The sequence below is a fragment of the Pygocentrus nattereri genome, chromosome 7 (assembly GCF_015220715.1).
Source record: "Pygocentrus nattereri isolate fPygNat1 chromosome 7, fPygNat1.pri, whole genome shotgun sequence".
Lineage (NCBI taxonomy): Eukaryota > Metazoa > Chordata > Actinopteri > Characiformes > Serrasalmidae > Pygocentrus > Pygocentrus nattereri.
This window is the reverse complement of record NC_051217.1, coordinates 43,767,358-43,787,357: the sequence shown is the minus strand read 5'-3', so window position 1 is coordinate 43,787,357 and position 20,000 is coordinate 43,767,358. Positions and strand designations below refer to the sequence as shown.

At 41.5% G+C, this 20,000-nt stretch overlaps 1 protein-coding gene across 3 annotated transcripts in view; it reads left to right on the top strand.

The window, feature by feature from the left end:
- The window catches only part of LOC108411445 (protein unc-13 homolog C-like), a 331,641-nt gene that overhangs the window by 239,399 nt on the left and 72,242 nt on the right, over positions 1 to 20,000 (top strand). For 2 of the 3 annotated variants that reach the window (XM_037539851.1, XM_037539850.1), the window contains 4 exons: positions 3,350 to 3,493; positions 7,652 to 7,729; positions 13,255 to 13,332; positions 16,623 to 16,649. In XM_037539851.1, coding sequence (XP_037395748.1) covers positions 3,350 to 3,493; positions 7,652 to 7,729; positions 13,255 to 13,332; positions 16,623 to 16,649 — 327 coding nt within the window. The remainder of the gene's footprint in view (positions 1 to 3,349; positions 3,494 to 7,651; positions 7,730 to 13,254; positions 13,333 to 16,622; positions 16,650 to 20,000) is intronic. The other variant, XM_037539852.1, reaches the window with a different exon arrangement.

Genomic DNA, 20,000 nt, shown 5'->3' with positions numbered 1-20,000 from the left:
GACCTGCTACACAGTTTTTCACCTCTCCTCCTCTACCTCATTCATCATCGGTCAGTTTCTGACCACAGGACCGCTGTTGTCCAGATGTTATTTGGGTGGTGATCCATTCTCAGCACAGCAGTGACACTGACATGGTAGTGTGTGTGGCACTGGTATGACACAGTGGAGCTGCTGGACACATATCAGTGTTGCTGCTAGATTGAAAGTGGATTACCACCCAAAAATATCCAGCCAGGAGCACCTGTGTGGTCAGAAAATGACCACTGATGAAAGACTAAAGAATGGCTAACACAGCCGGTGCAACAGACAAGCTGTTCAACACTATTTGGAGTAAGCGCTCCTGTAATGAAGCCTCGTCCACATTTAACAGGCACTGACCCCTTTTTTCAAGCTCAGCTGGAAATGGTGCAATTTATTTCCTCTTACTGTCCAAAAAAAATAAATAACCTGCACTTGAGTTTCCATACAAAAGCAGCGTGTTAGATGCGCAGCCACTAATCCAAAGCACATTAGAATGATGAGGATTAATGAACTAACAAGGGTGCATGAATATGTATGGCTGCCATTGTCTTCCAGAGCTACCTAACAGCTCCAGCATCGCTTATAGCCACACGTTTATCGCTCGTTCCACTCCTCGAGCCCTGATTGGATTCATATGTTAATTGCTTCAAGCCCACAACACTTGCAGCACGCACAGAAAGTCATTTGGTGCAATTGATATCGGCTCTGTGTATTAGCTGATTCGTGAATATGCGACATTAGAAATTATAATTGGAGATGGCTCGCTGTTGTCGGCTGTGAAATAGCAGGGCAGGGAAGTGACAGAGTAGCACTTGGGGGAACAAAGGCTTTACTTTTTTCCACCATCACTTATCCTGGAGTTCTTTTCAGCACAAAGCTTGTGGGAATACTTTTGTGTGTGTGTGTGTGTGTGTGTGTGAGTTGCAGGGTTTTTTGTTGTTGTTGTTTTGTTTTTTTTGCTACCTGAGAATACTTGCGAAGTTATTTGGAAGATTCTATGACTGATGTTCAACTTCTAGTTATTTCAGACCTCACTATGGATCATATTTACAAGCTAATGCAAAAATCAGTGTCACTGCCAGGTTGACAGTAAAAATATCCAGTGACACTTTATTTGCAGTGGTCCTTTGTAGATGATTCATAAACTTTAACTTAACTAAATTAAAAAACCTTACCCTCACTCTGGCCCTAATCCTAATCCTAACCTTAACCTCAACACAAAACCTAATCTCAACACTCACCCTGGCCCTAATCCTAATCCTAACCTTAACCTCAACACAAAACCTAATCTCAACACTCACCCTGGCCCTAATCCTAATCCTAACCTTAACCTCAACACAAAACCTAATCTCAACACTCACCCTGGCCCTAATCCTAACCCTAACCTTACCCTCAACACAAAACCTAATCTCAACGCTCACCCTGGCCCTAATCCTAATCCTAACCTTAACCTCAACACATAACCTAATCTCAACACTCACCCTGGCCCTAATCCTAATCCTAACCTTAACCTCAACACAAAACCTAATCTCAACACTCACCCTGGCCCTAATCCTAATCCTAACCTTAACCTCAACACAAAACCTAATCTCAACACTCACCCTGGCCCTAATCCTAACCTTAACCTCAACACATAACCTAATCTCAACACTCACCCTGGCCCTAATCCTAACCTTAACCTCAACACAAAACCTAATCTCAACACTCACCCTGGCCCTAATCCTAACCTTAACCTCAACACAAAACCTAATCTCAACACTAACCCTGGCCCTAATCCTAATCCTAACCTTAACCTCAACACATAACCTAATCTCAACACACCCTGGCCCTAATCCTAACCTTAACCTCAACACAAAACCTAATATCAACACTCACCCTGGCCCTAATCCTAATCCTAACCTTAACCTCAACACAAAACCTAATCTCAACGCTCACCCTGGCCCTAATCCTAATCCTAACCTTAACCTCAACACAAAACCTAATCTCAACACTCACCCTGGCCCTAATCCTTATCCTAACCTTACCCTCAACACATAACCTAATCTCAACACTCACCCCGGCCCTAATCCTAATCCTAACCTTAACCTCAACACATAACCTAATCTCAACCCTCACCCTGGCCCTAATCCTAATCCTAACCTTAACCTCAACACAAAACCTAATCTCAACACTCACCCTGGCCCTAATCCTAACCTTAACCTCAACACATAACCTAATCTCAACACTCACCCTGGCCCTAATCCTAATCCTAACCTTAACCTCAACACAAAACCTAATCTCAACCCTCACCCTGGCCCTAATCCTAATCCTAACCTTAACCTCAACACAAAACCTAATCTCAACACTCACCCTGGCCCTAATCCTAATCCTAACCTTAACCTCAACACAAAACCTAATCTCAACACTCACCCTGGCCCTAATCCTAACCTTAACCTCAACACATAACCTAATCTCAACACTCACCCTGGCCCTAATCCTAATCCTAACCTTAACCTCAACACAAAACCTAATCTCAACCCTCACCCTGGCCCTAATCCTAATCCTAACCTTAACCTCAACACATAACCTAATCTCAGCACTCACCCTGGCCCTAATCCTAATCCTAACCTTAACCTCAACACAAAACCTAATCTCAACACTCACCCTGGCCCTAATCCTAACCTTAACCTCAACACATAATCTAATCTCAACACTCACCCTGGCCCTAATCCTAATCCTAACCTTAACCTCAACACAAAACCTAATCTCAACACTCACCCTGGCCCTAATCCTAATCCTAACTTCTCCCCATCTTTACTTCTGATAGACTCTTTTATACCCAGTCATGTTTCTGACCTGTTGCCAATTAACCACCAGGTGTTTTTTAGCATTACACAACTTTACCAGCCTTTTGTTCCCCCGTCCAAATATTTGGGCAAATATTTTTCAATAAACAATAAAATCTCTCAGTTTGAACCCTGGATATGTTGTACCATTTTCAGTTCAATGTGAGGTTTACTTGATTTGCGCATCATTGCTTTTTTTATTTACACATATTTTGCACAGCATCCCAACTTTTTGGGGGTTGTAATTAATAAAGAGCTTAGGTCAAATTGACACGTTCAGATATTTAGCGTCTGCATCTTCTGTGCCGCTTTCATTTTTCAGTTAAATCCTATGACGTGTCTATTAGTCTGTCTGTAAAGCACTTTTAAAACCGTGCCCTATATAAAAAATGCCTTGTTATTAGTAAGAAAGCAATGATAACATATTAGTGGATCATTGTCGTTATTCGTTTGTTTATCATTATTAAACAGGTGTTATATGAAGACATTCTCTCTGTCCACAGTTCCAGCAGACGTCTGAGCATGCTTTGTTCTCCTGCTCGGTGGTGGATGTGTTCACGCAGCTGAATCAGAGTTTTGAGATCATTAAGAAGCTGGAGTGTCCAAACCCGCAGGCTCTCGCCCACTTCATGTGCAGGTTTGCTAAGGTGAGCACTCAGACCCACCAGGACCCCCAACACCTTTCATGTGGCTCCATTAACGGTTTAAAGGATTTGGAAGCTGGAGAAAAAAGTCAGAGTTCGGCTCAGTGGAGTTAGGATATCGTGTTAAAGGAGTCGTTCAGCACATTTATCTGTTCAGTAATCTCTAATAGACCTGGATTATGTGCTTATTATTATTATTGTTGTTGTTGTTAATTATTATATACAGTCGTATGCAAAATTCTGGATGCCCCAAATAACGTTTTATTGATTTTCTGAGTGAAGATCAGTGAACACATCCTCTTCTGCACATTTTAATACACAATTTCTGTTTCTTTGCTGAATTGAACATATTGTGTCCCACGGTTTGAGACCGCTGGTGAAACAATATAATAAACACAATGTAGTAGAATCTTTAAAGTTTGCTTGAATTTCAGGATTTCTCAGTATTTGGTGGCGTGTCCCTTGTTTGCTTTGAAGACAATGTGCACTTGAGCTGCGTAAGTTTGTGCGTCTGATCAGTGGATCAGATCGACCTGAGAGTGTCACCTGAACAGGAGCTTCGCCGGAGAGAGACAAGACGGCAGAACGGTCCGAGCTTTTTGTTCGAAGGCCTGAGCAAGCTCAGTTTCACGAACTCGCTTCAGTTTGAATGGTGACACAGAAATAGAGCAGCGTTTTCTCTCTTTATTGCGACAGTCTGAAACCTTTTTCTTCTTTATTTCCAGATTTAAAGCGAAACAAATTCCAGATTGTAATGGAGCCTCTACAGACGTTTATATTTGATGGTTCGTGTTGTTGAAATGCTGTGAAATTAGCAGAAAAACGTCGTTTAAGTGTGTTTTCTGTAGAGGATGTTCGTTTATTTTCACTCGGAAAATCAGCAAATCGTGGAATGTGATGTGGGGGTGTCTGCTTTTAAGTGAAGAGGACAGAGCTTTTGTTTATCTACAGTCGGGACGGGTCAAAGTCGACCCACTGAAACTGATATTTTCATGAGAGAATGCAGTTTTTCTCTTGGGTCGTTCTCCAGTCGGAGTGGGAATTCAGGTGGATACGGTTTTTAAAAATCCCACTTTATATTGTGTCCCTGATAACTGTATAATTACACATGAACAACATGTGCATCAACATTGTAACTATTGATTAATTAGTCAGTGATACAGATGTGCAGCCTATGTAATTACACATGTGTATCACCTTCAGTTTTGCCTCATGTAATCACTCAAGTGTAACTTCTACACAGTGGACAGTTCCTGTGTAACTGTTATGTAGGTACTGTGTAATAATAGAGGGTAATATAGACATTGCTTTGGGTTTAATGCGACACATTTAATTTATATCATAAACATTGCGTGTTAAGATGAGGGACATCTGCTGTTCTGTTACATTACAGACTGGTTTAAAGCCCAAACTGGTTACAGCTGGCTAAATGTGAGGAAAGCTGACAGATACAGTGTAAATAATGTCTTAATGTAAGTTATATCATATTTCCTTTTACTGCTGGAAAAAACAGAAAAAAACTGTTACTCTTAAGATACAATTGTGTTATTACATAAGCTGTACTGCTTTAATCCATCTGTAACTATGACTAAATCATTAGTAGTTACAGTGTTATTGCATATGCTGTTCACCTGTAACTACACCGTTATTAGAGATAATATAACCAAAATCAGTTTCTTTCAAAACTAAATAATCTTGATATGTCCGTTAACATCTCCTACTATCATATATGCAAAAAGGCTTAATTCCGAACATATTGCACAGTCACTGGTGTTGTATGAATATGGTGTATCACCAGTGACGGAGACTCCAGAGACATTCTGGTGATTTCACAGAAGTTTGATTTACTTGGAGTTATATTGTTGTTTAAGTGTTCCCTTTATTTTTTTGAGCAGTGTGTAAAGCCTTATTTTCACAAAATATTAATTACCCAGCCATGAAGTTATAGAAGTTATGAGCTGCCTGATAACACAATTATTAATAAATGAATGAAATATAGTGACCGAGTGTGACTCGCCTTCTCACGCCTCGAGATGCTTCCTCTCTGATGAGCCTCGACCCAAAGAAGCGGTTTAATTGAGCTGTGTTATAATGTAACATACGAGTCCTGATAACACCAGAGACCAAAATCTTAGTGAAAAATGATTTTTTTTAAATAAAATACATATTTTTAAAATGTAGTATAACATTAATGATATAAAAGTAAACTTAAATCTGTAGATATTTAAACAGATTCTTAAGTAAAACCTCTTAAAATATTGTTTTATATTAAAAATGCTTTCTCAAATGTGGGAAACTGGTTGTGGGACGAGCTGTTTTACAGATGCAGAGCGACTGTTATTTAATCTTAGCTCGTCTGTAAATTTACATCCTGGCTTTTGGAGCTGCGCCTGATGTTTTAAGCATCTTTTTAAGCCCTGGAATATTTGTGACATGGTTTCCCCTCCAAATGGAGAATGACCCTCCGGCTTTGTGGAATTCTCCTGCTGTACCCACACTTTGAAAAGGCATCTAGCGCCACTGAGCTTATCCACACACAACACAACACGTGACTGCCTAGACTGGGGAGTGCTGGCTTATAAACATGAATGAAGGCCGCATCAGGGACGCTGCTCACTGTTGAAAGTAGCCTGTGGCTGAATGTCAGCTCCCCTGATTGGGCCTGTGACTTTCAGCTCTGCAGAGTGGTTTCCCTGCCCTGGACAGTCGGGTAGGCGTAAGTGTTGTAAACCTTGATATTCCTTCAAAGAAGGCTGGTTTCAGAGGGAAGCTGCGCTTCAACTGTGTAGGAAGTAAAACTCACCGAGCGGCTCTAAGTGGTCAGGACTGCAGTAGCAGATGAGAGAGAGATAAGGAGTTGACGTGGGGCCGTCAGGCCGTGGTTCCTGTGTAGGACCGCATGTGCACATGTGTGCGTTTGTGGTTGTCACTGAAAGGTTACCAGCAGGGTTGAATGTCATTTACTGTCAGAAGAGTGTGTTCTCTCTCTGTGTGCTCATGTCTGATTACACGACACACACACACACACACACACACACACACATGGGCGAGTGTGTAATCCCAACATATCCATCGAATGCTGTTCTCCAGCCTGTCTGTAGTGAATGCAAATGAATTGGAAAGGGCAGAGCAATTCCTCATCACTACCATATACCACACACACACGGCCTGACGCAGCCACACACAGAGCACTGAACAGAGCTTAGAGAGCACTCTGTAGAGCAGAGGGCTGTAACAAGACATCAGAGAGAGAGAGAGAAAGAGAGAGGAGGAAAGGGTGAAATGGAAAGGGAAGAGAGAGACAGAGAGAAAAGTTTGAAGAGAGAGAGGAACAGAGAAGGAAAAGGAGACAGAGCATAAGATAGAGAGTGAAGGAGAGAAAGGGAGAGGAAAAAGAGAGAGAGAAGGAAAGAGAGAGATAAAGGCAGCAAAAGAGAGACAGGTAAGAGAGAGTGAGAGAAGACAAAAGGAGAGAGGAAGAGAGAGACAGAGAGAAGAGGAGAAGAGAGGGTGGTAGAAAAGGAGAAGGAGCACTAGGGAGAGAGAGTGAAAGTGAGAAGGACGTGGAGAAACAGAGAGGAAAGGAAAAGAGGCAAGAAGAGAAAGGGAGGATCGAGAGAGGAGAGAGAAGGAAAGGACGAGAGTGAAAGAAAGGAGAGTGAGGGAGGAGAGGAAGGAGAAGAAATGAGAAAGAGGGAAAAGGAGAAATAGAAGGAGGGAGAGAGAGAGAGCAGAAAAGGCTGAGAGAGAGACCTCTGTGGATCTCCACCTCTCAGATGATGGATTAAAGCGTTCACCTGTTTATCGACTGTGACAAATTGTCACCAACCTTCTTCGTTTGTTCACAGTAATGTTTATTGGGCTCACACAGTCGGAGCTTTGATGGTTGTTGGTGAAAAGTAGAAATGTTATTAATGAATCATTAGAGAGTGATGAATATAGATGAATATGAATGTGAGCACTCTTCAGCAGCGTTTGAGTGTTTGCATCATCCAGGCTTGATGCGCAGAACAGCTGCTGATCCTATAACCTGTTTTCTCATGTAGATGCAGTACCTGATTATACTGATTACTCCTTTACTCCTCTCATTGGTTGGCTACATCTGCCATGGTTATTGTATGATTATACAGTAAGATTGCTCTGCTTGCTTTGTCACTGCAGACCATCAACAAAGTTCTCCTGCAGTACGCTGCCATCATCTCCAAAGACTTCAGCTCCCACCTCAGCAAAGAGAAAGTGGTGAGTATGCACTTAAACAAGCATTTCCTCCACTGTCGTACTCCAATCAGGCATAACATTATGACCACCTCCTTGTTTCTACACTCATTGTCCATTTTATCAGCTCCTCTTACGATATGGGTGCACTTTGTAGGTGTGTTAGTGTGTGTTGTGCTGGTTTGAGTGGATCAGACACAGTGCTGCTGGAGTTTTTAAACACCTCAGCATCACTGCTGGACTGAGAATAGTCCACCAACCAAAAATATCCAGCCAGCAGCGTCCTGTGACCACTGATGAAGGACTAGAGGACGACCAACACAAACTGTGCAGCAGCAGATGAGCTGTCGTCTCTGACTTTACATCTACAAGGTGGACCGACAAGGTAGGAGTGTCTAATAGAGTGGACAGTGAGTGGACACAGTGTTTAAAAACTCCAGCAGCACTTCTGTGTCTGATCCACTCAACAACAACACAATCTAGCACACCTCCACCACGTCAGTGTTACTGCAGTGCTGAGAATGATCCACCACCCAGAGTACCTGCTCTGTGAGGGTCAATGGGGGTCAAACAGATGGACTACAGTCTGTAACTGTAGAACTACAAAGTGCATCTGTACAGTAAGTGGAGCTGATAAAATGGACAATAAGCATAGAAGCAAGGAGGTGGTCAGAATGTTATGCCTGACCGGTTTATATATGACTCTAAACATATCCATAATATACACATTAGTATACACCAGTATTGCACCATGCCAGTGTACAGTTGATAATGGTATATCAATGGATAATGGCTCACTGGCGCTGATAAGACTGTAAGGCTGTCTACTTAGGTATTGAATGACTGAGTTTGATTGTCAGAATTTGGTCAGTACCATGAAAGAATTCGATTTCAAAAGCCACCCCTAATTATAACAAAGTATCAGAATATAATATTAAACATTAATATTACAAATCATTTAAGTGGTAATGAGAATAGTGGATAAAGGGACAGTTCCCTTTGCTCTTTGGCACAGCTCATGGCATGAAAAACAACAAAAACTGTGTGGGTATAATTTATGCAACAGTTCACTGAATCCAGCTCCTGGTTATCAGTTTCATATCGTCATACCAGTGCGCTCTGAATTTTGGTTTTGGTCAAGGATTTTCAGTTCAGTGCACCACTAGTGTCTATCCCATTCGTCCCTAGCGCACGCCCTCATGTTGCCATGGAGACCAGCCCGCAGTGAGACGTCACAGCTGATCCTGGTGGGTTAGGATGCTGGGGGTGCAGTGTCAGGCCCTGATCTGAGACAGAATGTGGCACGACAGAATGAAAACCCAGAGCTTTTATATCCACAGCGGCCAACACAGGCCACTGTTTCTGCACGGTGTGGTCAATTCAAGGCAATAGTTTGGTGAAACGTCCAATTTATCCTGTTGACTTCAGTTATACTCAGTCAGCTGAGACACATCTGTTGTCTGAAGTTTACTTCATTTTTAGCCCTGGTGCTATAAGGCTAATGGAAGATCATTAGCATTAACAGTCAGCATGGTGCTGACTGCAGGCCTAAATCATCACACGGTCGCCTCAAACCATGGGAGCTGCTCAGTATCTCTAATAGACCAGATTATGTGGTTTGTGATGCTGTGTGACGCACTGTTATCTATAAACATGGGCTGAAGTATCTTAGCATAGCTAATACCCGTCATCTTCTGGCCTGAACTTTGTCCATACTTTTGTCCTGCAAAGTAGCCCCAGGTACAAAACTACCAAGCAGACTTCAGGTGCTGAACGTGTCTTGGCGAACTGACTACATTTGTATAAATTAGATTTCTTTAACTCTTCCATTCATTTTCTCCCAGCTGTGAGAGACGAGGCGCAAGAAAGTGGTTTCTGTTCTGCTGCGAATCCTCCCAAATGTCTTTGTTCACAACGATCCATCACACTAGTGTTTTCAGTGACGAGGGAATGAGACATTTGACGTTTGCTAGCCGTGAGCCGCTGGTGAAGAGAGACGGAAGCACGGGCCTTAATTAAAGACGCACATCACAGTGCTGTGTAAAAACTGGGAGCTGGGAGCTTTGAGCTTATCTCCCCCTGCGTGACTGACAGCTCAGTTCAGAGCCAAAACTCGTCAGCTTAATCTCTGCCTTCGCAATTCTATATGCTCAATAAGTCAGCGCGACAAGTCATACAGTAGCGCCGGGCTCCTCGGTTGCAGTCATGGGGAACACATGCACGGCATGTTTACACCTCATATAGCTAATATGATCATGTTTTGCTATTTTAATAGCTTTTCATATTTTCATGTTTCATGTTTTTGTTCATCGGTGTTCCTGCACTACAATTCCCAGCATGCATCACACAAATACATCATGCAACCACTGGGAATCCAGTTACTGTACAATGATACAATGTTACTGTATCTACACTCAGTGTTCATTTTATCAGCTCCACTGACCACGGTGGTCACGTACGGTCACGTTGTCATTCTACAGTTACAGACTGTAGTCCATCGGTTCCTCTGCATATTCTGTTACACTGTTCTTCAGTGGTCAGGACCCCCACAGAGGAGGTGTTATTTGGGTGATGGGTCATTCTCAGCACTGCAGTGACACTGCTGCTGGAGTGGAGCTGATAAAATGGACAGTGATCGTAGAAACAAGGTGTTGGCTTGAGGAGTCTTTTGAGTAATACGGTATATATGATTGCATGAAGGTATTTAGCCTCATTGCAGTAACATCAGCAATCCGCCTTCTTTCTGTACCAGATAACAACAAAAAACATTCCAGTCAGCTCATCATCAAAATACCAAATCACGCATCATATGACATGAACATCACTAAAACGCGTGTCTGAGGTCATCAGGTAATTATTGAGATCTTCATGTTGTTGTGTTAGAGCTGGGGGCCTACAAAGATCCTCAGTCCAGGGTTCTCATGGGTCTGAGAACCACCAGTGCAATGTGTGTCTTCATTAGTGTGAGTGTAATTTTCGGTATGTCCTCACAAAGTCGTCAGCTCAGATGTCCCTGTCGCTGCTGCACACGTCCACCAATTCCCCCCAGTCATTATTATAAATACTAATTGATTTCATTAGTGCTGAGCCTCTGGATCTCGTTTTCATTGCCTGAGTCACATTTATCACAGCGATGGCATGTGACCTTTGGACTAATGTGGGGGAAGAGAATATACATGTGAATGTTAATTAGCTGGGAACGTCCCACACTTATTAGGACTGTGTATACGTGTCATATTAACCCCTCTGATGTGTTTGCAGAATTTTATATTGTTGTTGTTGTGAGTCTCATTCGCAAATGTCAGCAGGCGTAGAGTAGCTGTCAAAAGTTTGAAGACCAATGGCTTGGCAATATGTTCTGAATAATTGAGGATTACTGTTATCATTTTGCAGAAACACATTAAACGGAAAGTTGTTTGTGCAATATTTCTTTGCAGAAACTGCAAAACTTAAGCAAGAACACCTTAAGTACTTTCTAGCAAAAGTTCTTGCTTAGGAAAAAAGAGGTATGGATCAGTTCTTGTGAAATCAGTGGCTGCCTTTTGACTGACCTTCTCAAATTTGATTGCTTTCAGGAAATAATGGTGCTGAGCCCAGTGGATATTGTGCAGAATATTAGGCTTTTAATTTTATTCGTTTCTGAGATATGAAGACTTGTGGTCTTCCTTTTTGCTTAACGTGATACAGGCTTGATAGATCATAACGTTTTAAATATTAATATTAGAAAAATGAAATTTTCAGTGATTATTCTTTAAATTATTTCATCAATTAAGAATTAATTTGGTTGTTTAATTAACCACCGAATCCAAAAATGCAGAGTTGCAATGTTGTCAATTGGAGTCGGAACAGATCTGCTAGCATATCGTCTGATAGACAGTATAAAGTTGTGTTTGGCATAGAAAAGCAAATCACTTAATTATATTGATTTAATACTATATTTAATTTTAAAGTTTATATTTACTATTATGATTATATAAACAGAATTGTGCACTTTTCAGGCTTTGCTTTATTTTAGCCTTAATAAGACGAGCCATATGTGTTTGAAATGTATTTTTTTCCACTTTTAGGAGCTCATAAATCGGAAAGCGTTATTAGAGTAAGAAATATGCCTAGTTGGCAAATGTGTACTTTAGAATGAGTAACAAATGTCAAAATCTGAAAGGCCTGATGTACTTCGTTGTGGAGATATTAAGGATCAAAATATGCTCTCCTGCATATTTGTTTCTGGATTTTAAGCACAACATGCATTTGCATAACTCAAACACACCTTAAACCACAGCAGAATCCCTGAAGATTTTCATTAGTCTTGCATCAAAATAGTCACTTATCAAAGTTTGCACCACATTTAGGAAGGAACGAAGGCCACACCCACCTTTTAAAAGTATTTTAGATGCATGCTTAAATTTGTGCATACGTTCTTTTGAGCACAGCGGCATTGTTTCCTGAATGTAATCAACAAATGATCAATATTGCGTTCAACAGTTTGGAAAGTAAATCATCTGCTCTTTATGTCAAGGAAGAAACTTAATGTTGACCATAAATATACCCTAATTATTAGAAAATAGCTGGTCATTTTTTACATAGTTGAAAGCCATGTTTTTAAATATAGGTATTTTGAATTGGTCTAAATGTGTTCGGATGTCAAATCAAAATAACCTGTTTGAATTAGCAAGTTCAGTCTCTATGCTGCTCTATGTCCAGTGCTCGATTGCATAATAAAAGCACCCCTCGGTGAAGTGAGGGGTTTCATTGTTTACATTTACATTTACAGCATTTAGCAGACGCTCTTATCCAGAGCGACTTACAAGAAGTGCCTTTGTCTATCTAGAGAAAGTATCTTTGCTGGTTAGCAATAGGTTAGAGAGAAAGACGGTCCTGAGCTCAGATACTGCTAGAAACTAAAGTCACTGTAGGTACCCAGAAAAAAGGAACAGAGTGGAGCACAGAACTCAGTGCCATGCAATACAATAAACTACAATACACAGTGCATTCAACAATACAGTAAACTACAATACACAGTGCATTCAACAATACAGTAAACTACAATACACAGTGCAATACAATAAAATATGATGTATAATTGGAGCACAATATATTGCAATCAGTACTTAATTCAAAGCTCATTTAAGTGCTGTGTAAAGAGATGAGTCTTCATCTCTTCAGTCTGCGTTTGAAGACAGCAAGAGACTCTGCTGTTCGCACAGCAAGGGGAGATCATTCCACCACTTGGGTGCCAGTATTTAATGTTTCTACATGACTCCAGTCTGTAACGTGCAGGAAACACTCATCTCTTTCCTGGCCGCGTGAACAAGAACGTGAGAAGGAGCAGCTTCCATCATCGCCATCATCATCAGCATCAACAACAAACACGGACACATCAATTTGCATTGCTTAAACCGAGCGCTCTGCACTGCCACAGTGCCCAGATGCGTTTGCCTCGGCTGAGCGCTTGTGAGCTTGGGTGTGTGCAGATATGAGCAAAGGAGGGGAAAAATCAATAAATCGTTAAAATGATTTGTTTGTTTGTGTTCTGTATGCTTTCCTGACAGCCCTGCATCCTCTTGAACAACATCCAACAGCTTCGGGTTCAGCTGGAGAAGATGTTCGAGTCGATGGGAGGAAAGCAGGTACGTGCGCTTGTGTTACTAAAAGCATTAAAGCCCATTAAAGCCCCAGGCAGGAATAGCTGAAATAGCACCGTGACCGCCCTGGGCTTAGCACTGAGTTAGCCACGCACAAGTAAACATGCCTATTAGTAGAAATGCTGTTACTTTTCCGAAGTCTTTGTTGTTTCTGCATTAAGAACTAGGCACATCAGCCTAATCTGGATTTTAAAGATGCCCAAAGGTGGTTTTGGTCCACTAGGAGAGAAGAAATGGTGCAAAGAGGGTTCTCAAAAACTGTTTTCTAATATGGGTGTGCCCGTATATTATCTGACCAGCAGGAATAGTCAGGCCACGCCCTTGCCTCTGTACTCTGGACTGGAAAAGAACCTGCAAGAAATTCAGACGGCAGTTTAGAAGAGTGATGTTATAATACTCTTATTAAGCCTTGTCAAGTCATTAGCTGGTAATTAACTCATTACTGCTTCATGAAGCAGTAGCTAAACAAATGACTCATTTTCCAGAGCACATTAATGTGTGTATTATACATCGTAATCTTGTACACAACATATTAGGCCTATATGGAATGTGCTTATTCATGAACTCTGTAAAGAACGACCTAATTACTTTCATTACATCTAATGAGAATTGTTTATGTTGCTTATAGGATTAGTTTGCAGTTTTCTTTTTATTTGTAGCAGTATCACAGCATTAAATGTGGTCTAACATTTTTCTCTAAAATTGAGAAATTTGCTCTAAATTTGCTCTTAAAAGAATTTTTATTCTAAACCCAAGGCTTTCAAATCTGGTCCTTGAATCCAGTTTCCAGTTCAGATTTTTGTAATCACTGGTTGGTATGACATTACTTTGCTGATGTTACGTGAAGAGCTCAGTAAACTACCAGTTTTTACGAAATCCAGGACCAGAAACTGGATTCAAGGATAAGATTTGAGGGCATCTGCTTCAAATTAAAGACTTGGATTGGATTATTAGTGAAATATTAAATGCATTCCCTTCACGTTTTGTTAGATTTTTAAATTATGTATTTATTCTAGTATGTAAGCAGTTTAAAATCTCAAAATGGCCCATTCGCTCCCCAGCCAATACAGTCAACACACGGAAACAGCAAAAATAGCCCGTTTTGAATTCAGTCACGTCACAAAAAGCAGTAGATTTACATCAGCTATTTGGACTACAGCAGTTTCCACCCACTTATAATGAAGGAGTGTTTCAGTTCAGAGTTTTTGAATGAGGTACAATACAGAACAGCCAATCAGAGCAGAGCTTACTTATATATATATATATCAGTGAGAGTGTTTACGTGCACTTCGTAATCCCATAACTGCAGAAAATCAGGTTTTGTCAGTAAGCCGATCAATGCGTTTACATGCACTTGAGTAATCAGATAAGGGGGAAACTCCAGGTCGACAAGAGTCAGACAGTAATCACATTTCTGCTTTACAACCATCCAATAAACTCACAGAAGCAGAAGTGATGTAAACGTAATGAAAAACTGAAACTTCATGATGTGGCTGTTTTTTAAACATCGAGCCACTTTACCTGAACATATGAACAGACGTCATCTAGAAGATGAAGAGTTAAATCCTTCGTTTCGTCAAGTATTTGGTTTTAGCATCACTCCAAAAGTGTTTTGCTGCGTCTCGCGGCGACGCTGCTCACTCATTTCCATTTGCGCTTGTGCCGACTGAGAGATCCGAAAGAAATCAGAGTAAGAGTTCACTGAGAAATCGGATTACTGAGCTAAAATCCAGCTCTCGCCATCTGATCTCTTAACTGGATTTCTAGACCTTGCTCCGGTCTTTGAAATCTCAGTGTGCTGTTTATATGACCATCTGCATCATCAGATTAACTGCAGAAATCTGATTATGATCATATTTTTGAGTACATGTAAACACACTCACTGTTAAAGGCACAGTAACAAAAACAGGCTGTTTAAGGAATAAAGAGGAAGAAAAACTAACTCCAGCTATTTTTGGTACGTAAAGCGTGAGAAACATCAGAAGTGCACACTCAGGGAAAGAAGCAGAATATGATCCCTTTAATGTCGCACTTCATCAGATTTCTTAACCAAGCACCAGTGGTGTTTATGAGTTATAGAGTAACTCAAAAGTATATTGGAATTAGATCTGGAGATAAACCGACACTGATTTCCGGTTAACGTTTATGCCTAATAAGGAGTGAGTTCACCTGAGTAATTGCTTAATAAAGTAGCATTTATCAGCCAGTTAATTAGCAGCAGGACTGATAAGGCTTAATAAGAGCATTACAAAGAGGATTATAGTGTTGCCCCATACTGAAGCGTTTACCGCACTTCACTGCACAATTTCAATATCTAATAATAATAATAAGAGAAAGTGACTGAACTTTGTATTAAAGATGGTTTTGCTGCTAATCCAAGCAGCTTTCATCAGATCAGATCAGATTCAAAGTTCAGATCAAGCGCCAAAAGTGTATTTAAGATCACGCCGCTAGTCCAGTTGTCTTCACAGACCAGCTTTTGGTCCACACTTTGACCGGTTACCCACTAGCACCAGTTCTGCTCCTGGAAGGCAACAGTGTCCACTTGCACATCTGTTAGCCAGCAGGTTTTCTCTGCCCAACATGTTTCTGTCCCTCTGAAATAAAACTGTTCAGTAACATCTCATATTAAATGCATGCTTGTTGTAGATCCTCTCTCTTGGTGTTTCTCTCTCTCTCAGTCTCTCTCTCTCTTTCTCCCTCCCCCCCCCCCCTCTCTCTCTCTCTGTCCCTTTCTCTATCTCTCTCTCTCTCTCTCTCTCTCTCTTTCTCCTTTCTCCCTTTCTCTCTCTCTCTCTCTCTCAGTCCCTTTCTCTCCCCCCCTCTCTCTGTCTCTCTCTGTCCCTTTCTCTCTCTCTCTCTCTCTCTCTCTCTCTCTTTCTCTCTCTCAGTCCCTTTCTCTCTCTCTCTCTCTCTTTCTCCTTTCTCCCTCTCTCTCTCTCTCTCTCTCTCTCTCTCTCCCCCCCTCTCTCTCTGTCTCTCTCAGTCCCTTTCTCTCTCTCTCTCTCTCGCTCTCTCTTTCTCCCTCCCCCTCTCTCTCTCTCTCTCTCTCTCTCTCTCTCTCTGTCTCTCCCTCTATCTCTCTCTCTCTCTCTCTCTTTCTCTCTCTCTCTCTTTCTCCCTCCCTCCCCCTCTCTCTCTCTCTCTCTCTCTCTCCCTCTATCTCTCTCTCTCTCTCTCTCTCTCTCTCTCTAACTGTGAAAATGTCTTGTGTCCTGTCTCCTTGCTCTCCTTGTTCTTTGTCTTTCCCCGACTCTTCTGGGCTCTTGCACCAGGAGGAGGGGGTTGTGGCCTTCTGTAAGGTGTGTGAATAGGTCTCCTTCTCCATCTCTCCCAAGCCACTGCTCCACAGCTAGACTGGAGATATTCTACACGTCAGCGTCATCTTGAATCAACTAGAATCAACTTCTAAGAGTTCCTGGACAGCTCTGCTTTCAAGGAATAGTCTGGTGAAAAATCTGCCTTACACAGTTTTCCCCTCACTCTGGATGTGGCCCATCAGCATGGATGCAGCTCTTAGGCTTACATAGCTAAAAAGTTATGGAAAACTTCAGATGTGAATAAATTAGTTGAGCAAACAGAGCAAACACCTTTATTTCATGTCCAGCACACTAGGGTTGTAGTTTAGAATTTTGTAACTGGAGACTTAAGATTTCCTACATTTAGAAAATAGTTGCTTCTGCAATACAAATTTGTGAAAATTCTTATCTTGTCTAGATTTTAACTTTGGACAGAAGATTTACAGAAGGTTATGTAATACGGCCCTGGATTGTTATGTAGAGTCTGTTTAATATGGTTTTGGACTCTTCATATACAAGTAAACACTTGGTTCCGCTTTGCGTTACTACGTTCCACAGTCCATACAAGGAACGCTTATTAATAAGTGCATTAATACAGAATTCAGTTGATGTGTGTACGTTAAGTAAACTACAGTGCAGCTCAGCCAATCAGAAATCAGACCTGGAACTATGAGGGATATGATGGATGGCCAATCTTAGACTCCAGTAAGTAAATTGTGTGCATAAGTCTTCATAGACTGATGGCTGTTATCACCGATTTTAGATTTTAGCTACTCTACATTCATTAGTCCATGTTTGTAGATAGTAGTGAGTCACACAGTAGCAGAAACCACAAAATCAAGTCTATTAGAGATACTGAACATCTCCACACACTTTGTGACCAAGCTTATCGCATGGTAATTAACCTTGTGGCTCCAGTGCAAAGTAAAGCAAAACATCTCAGCTGACTGGGTGCAGTTTGAGTGAAAGGATGGGTTGTGGTAAATTCTACCATTTTTCACCAGACTGTTCTTTTCAGAGTCTCAGGATTCCTGCTTGAGTTGACTCTAGGTTTTTTATGCTAGCTGTGGAGGTCAGGTTCGCTCATTTCAGCAGATCAGTTTGAACCATCCAACCGGCACGCTGCCTCTCAGCCTCACCCCAATCAGTCTCACCTTTAGCCCACCCAACGTCCACTAACACCACATCCAGGAGCATGTGTTGCACCTGCTCGAGTCTGGCATGCCAACACACAGATTAGCGGATGATCCCTGCCCCCCACATGACCCCCAGTGCACCACGGATAGACTGCGTGTCGGCTTCATTCATATTTATCTGATATGTGGAATGTCTGCCGCTGGTTTCAGCAACTTTGTGAAGTTTGATGTACAGAATTTGATATGCTTATGTATTTTTCCCCAAACTCCTGATTTATGAGCATCTTGCTTGGGGAACTCTTAAACATGCTAATACATATGTAAGAAAAGTCTGCCTTGAACTGGATCTGAACCAGTGACCCATTCCGGACAGGAACACACTTCCTACTGACCGGCCTTTATCAGTGCTTTCACCAGCAGGTCTTTCATTGTAAAAGTCTCTTTGCTGGCTTTCCCCATAACACTTACCAGCTTTGTAAAAAGTACTGAACTGTCACCTCGGGGGGCTACCGCTCTTGTCCATGGGGTGGTCTCCTCAAAGGTACATTCTCATTGCCTCTTGTTAGGGAATAAAATTGTACCATAATCCATTGAAATGGTGTTAAGTTGCATTTAGTCTTGTCTTTACCTTTTCCATTTTATGCTTATGTCGTAAAACATTAGGTTTTAGGTAAAAATTTACAAATATGTACCTCTAACCTGGATAACGGGTATTTACGGTGCTCAGTTGGACCTTAGAACTACAGCTGTACCTTTAAGAGTGCATTTGCTTGCAGATTGTACCTGCACAAAACCTTTTTCCTGACTGTGTACTCATTACCAACTGATAGGTTGGACACACCTGGTTTCCACAGTTCTTTCCACTTTTGCAGGTGGTAATCATGTAAGCAGGAGATACAAACTCAGAAGTACTTTTTTCATGTGTGGGTAACAAAGTAACTTTCAGTATCGTTTAACAAAGTTAGACTGAAATGCCCAACAGGTTCTAGATATTAATGAGTAAAGGCCTCAGCATACTTATGGAGACAAAGTTGGTCTGGCTTCAGCAAACACTGTCATAACAGAGGCTTCGGTCACCTTGTTCGCGCACATGGCAGCTGGGCGAACTGCAGATGGAGACACAATGCAGCAAAGCCTGTCATTGGTCAGTAAAAAGAGGAGTGCCATGAAACAAAGATGGACAACTTTGAGGACCTTCGTTTCCCAAGAAGTATGCTCAGAGCTGTGGCAGACACACCAGCATTTCACTGGGAAATGTGCATTTGTTCAATAAACCATGACCTAAATGTAAGATGTATTCGGTAGCACTAAGTAGGAGCAATTAATATCTTATATTTAGGTTCACAAGAGGACGAGGCTGAAGTTTCCCCATCCCACCGTGAATACTGACAGTGTTCTGGACCATTTACATTTATGGCATTTGGCTGATGCTCTTATCCAGAGCGACTTACAATTTGATCATTTTACACAGGGAGGCCAAGGTGGTGTTAGGAGTCTTGCCCAAGGACTCTTATTGGTATAGTGTAGGGTGCTTACCCTGGTCAGGGATTAAACCCTAGTCTACAGTGTAGAAGGCAAAGGTGTTAACCACTACACTACACTATCCCAACCACACGTTAGACCAAAGTTAGAACTGTGAACGAATCGTTTTCCAGGACTGGAATTTATCATAAAACGTCATAGCATCACCTGCATTAGTGAAGCATCCATGACACACAAAACTGCAGGAAGTATGCGTGTAAGCTTGTAAGCTCGCAAAGGCACTTCCGGCTTCGCGCAAACCCTTGAGAATTTCACTTCGCGCAAAGCTGAGGCCTTAAGTGTGAGGCACAAACTCCAAAGCTATGTGTAATTATTTTGAGTAAAAAGCAAAATCATTACCAAGACAGCCTGACTAAATTACTCCGAAATGACTAACGGGTTTCGGATATTAAGCTGATAAAGCACACAGTAAAATATCTCACAAATATCTGGAGTAACAAGCTGGTAAATCACAAATGGATACAGCATTTTGGAAATGAAGCCATTTATATGTTAATAGTGAAGGTAATGGCTAGGCACAAATTCCGTTAGAGCTTTGGTGAAATTTAGAGCGAAACTGGTGCCTCCCTCTCTTTATATCATCCTTACAGCTGTTTCTACTGTACAAGCTGTTCATGAGTGAATGTGAGTCCTCGTAGAAAGAAGTAATGTGTCCAAACTTTTGACTGAGTGCCTT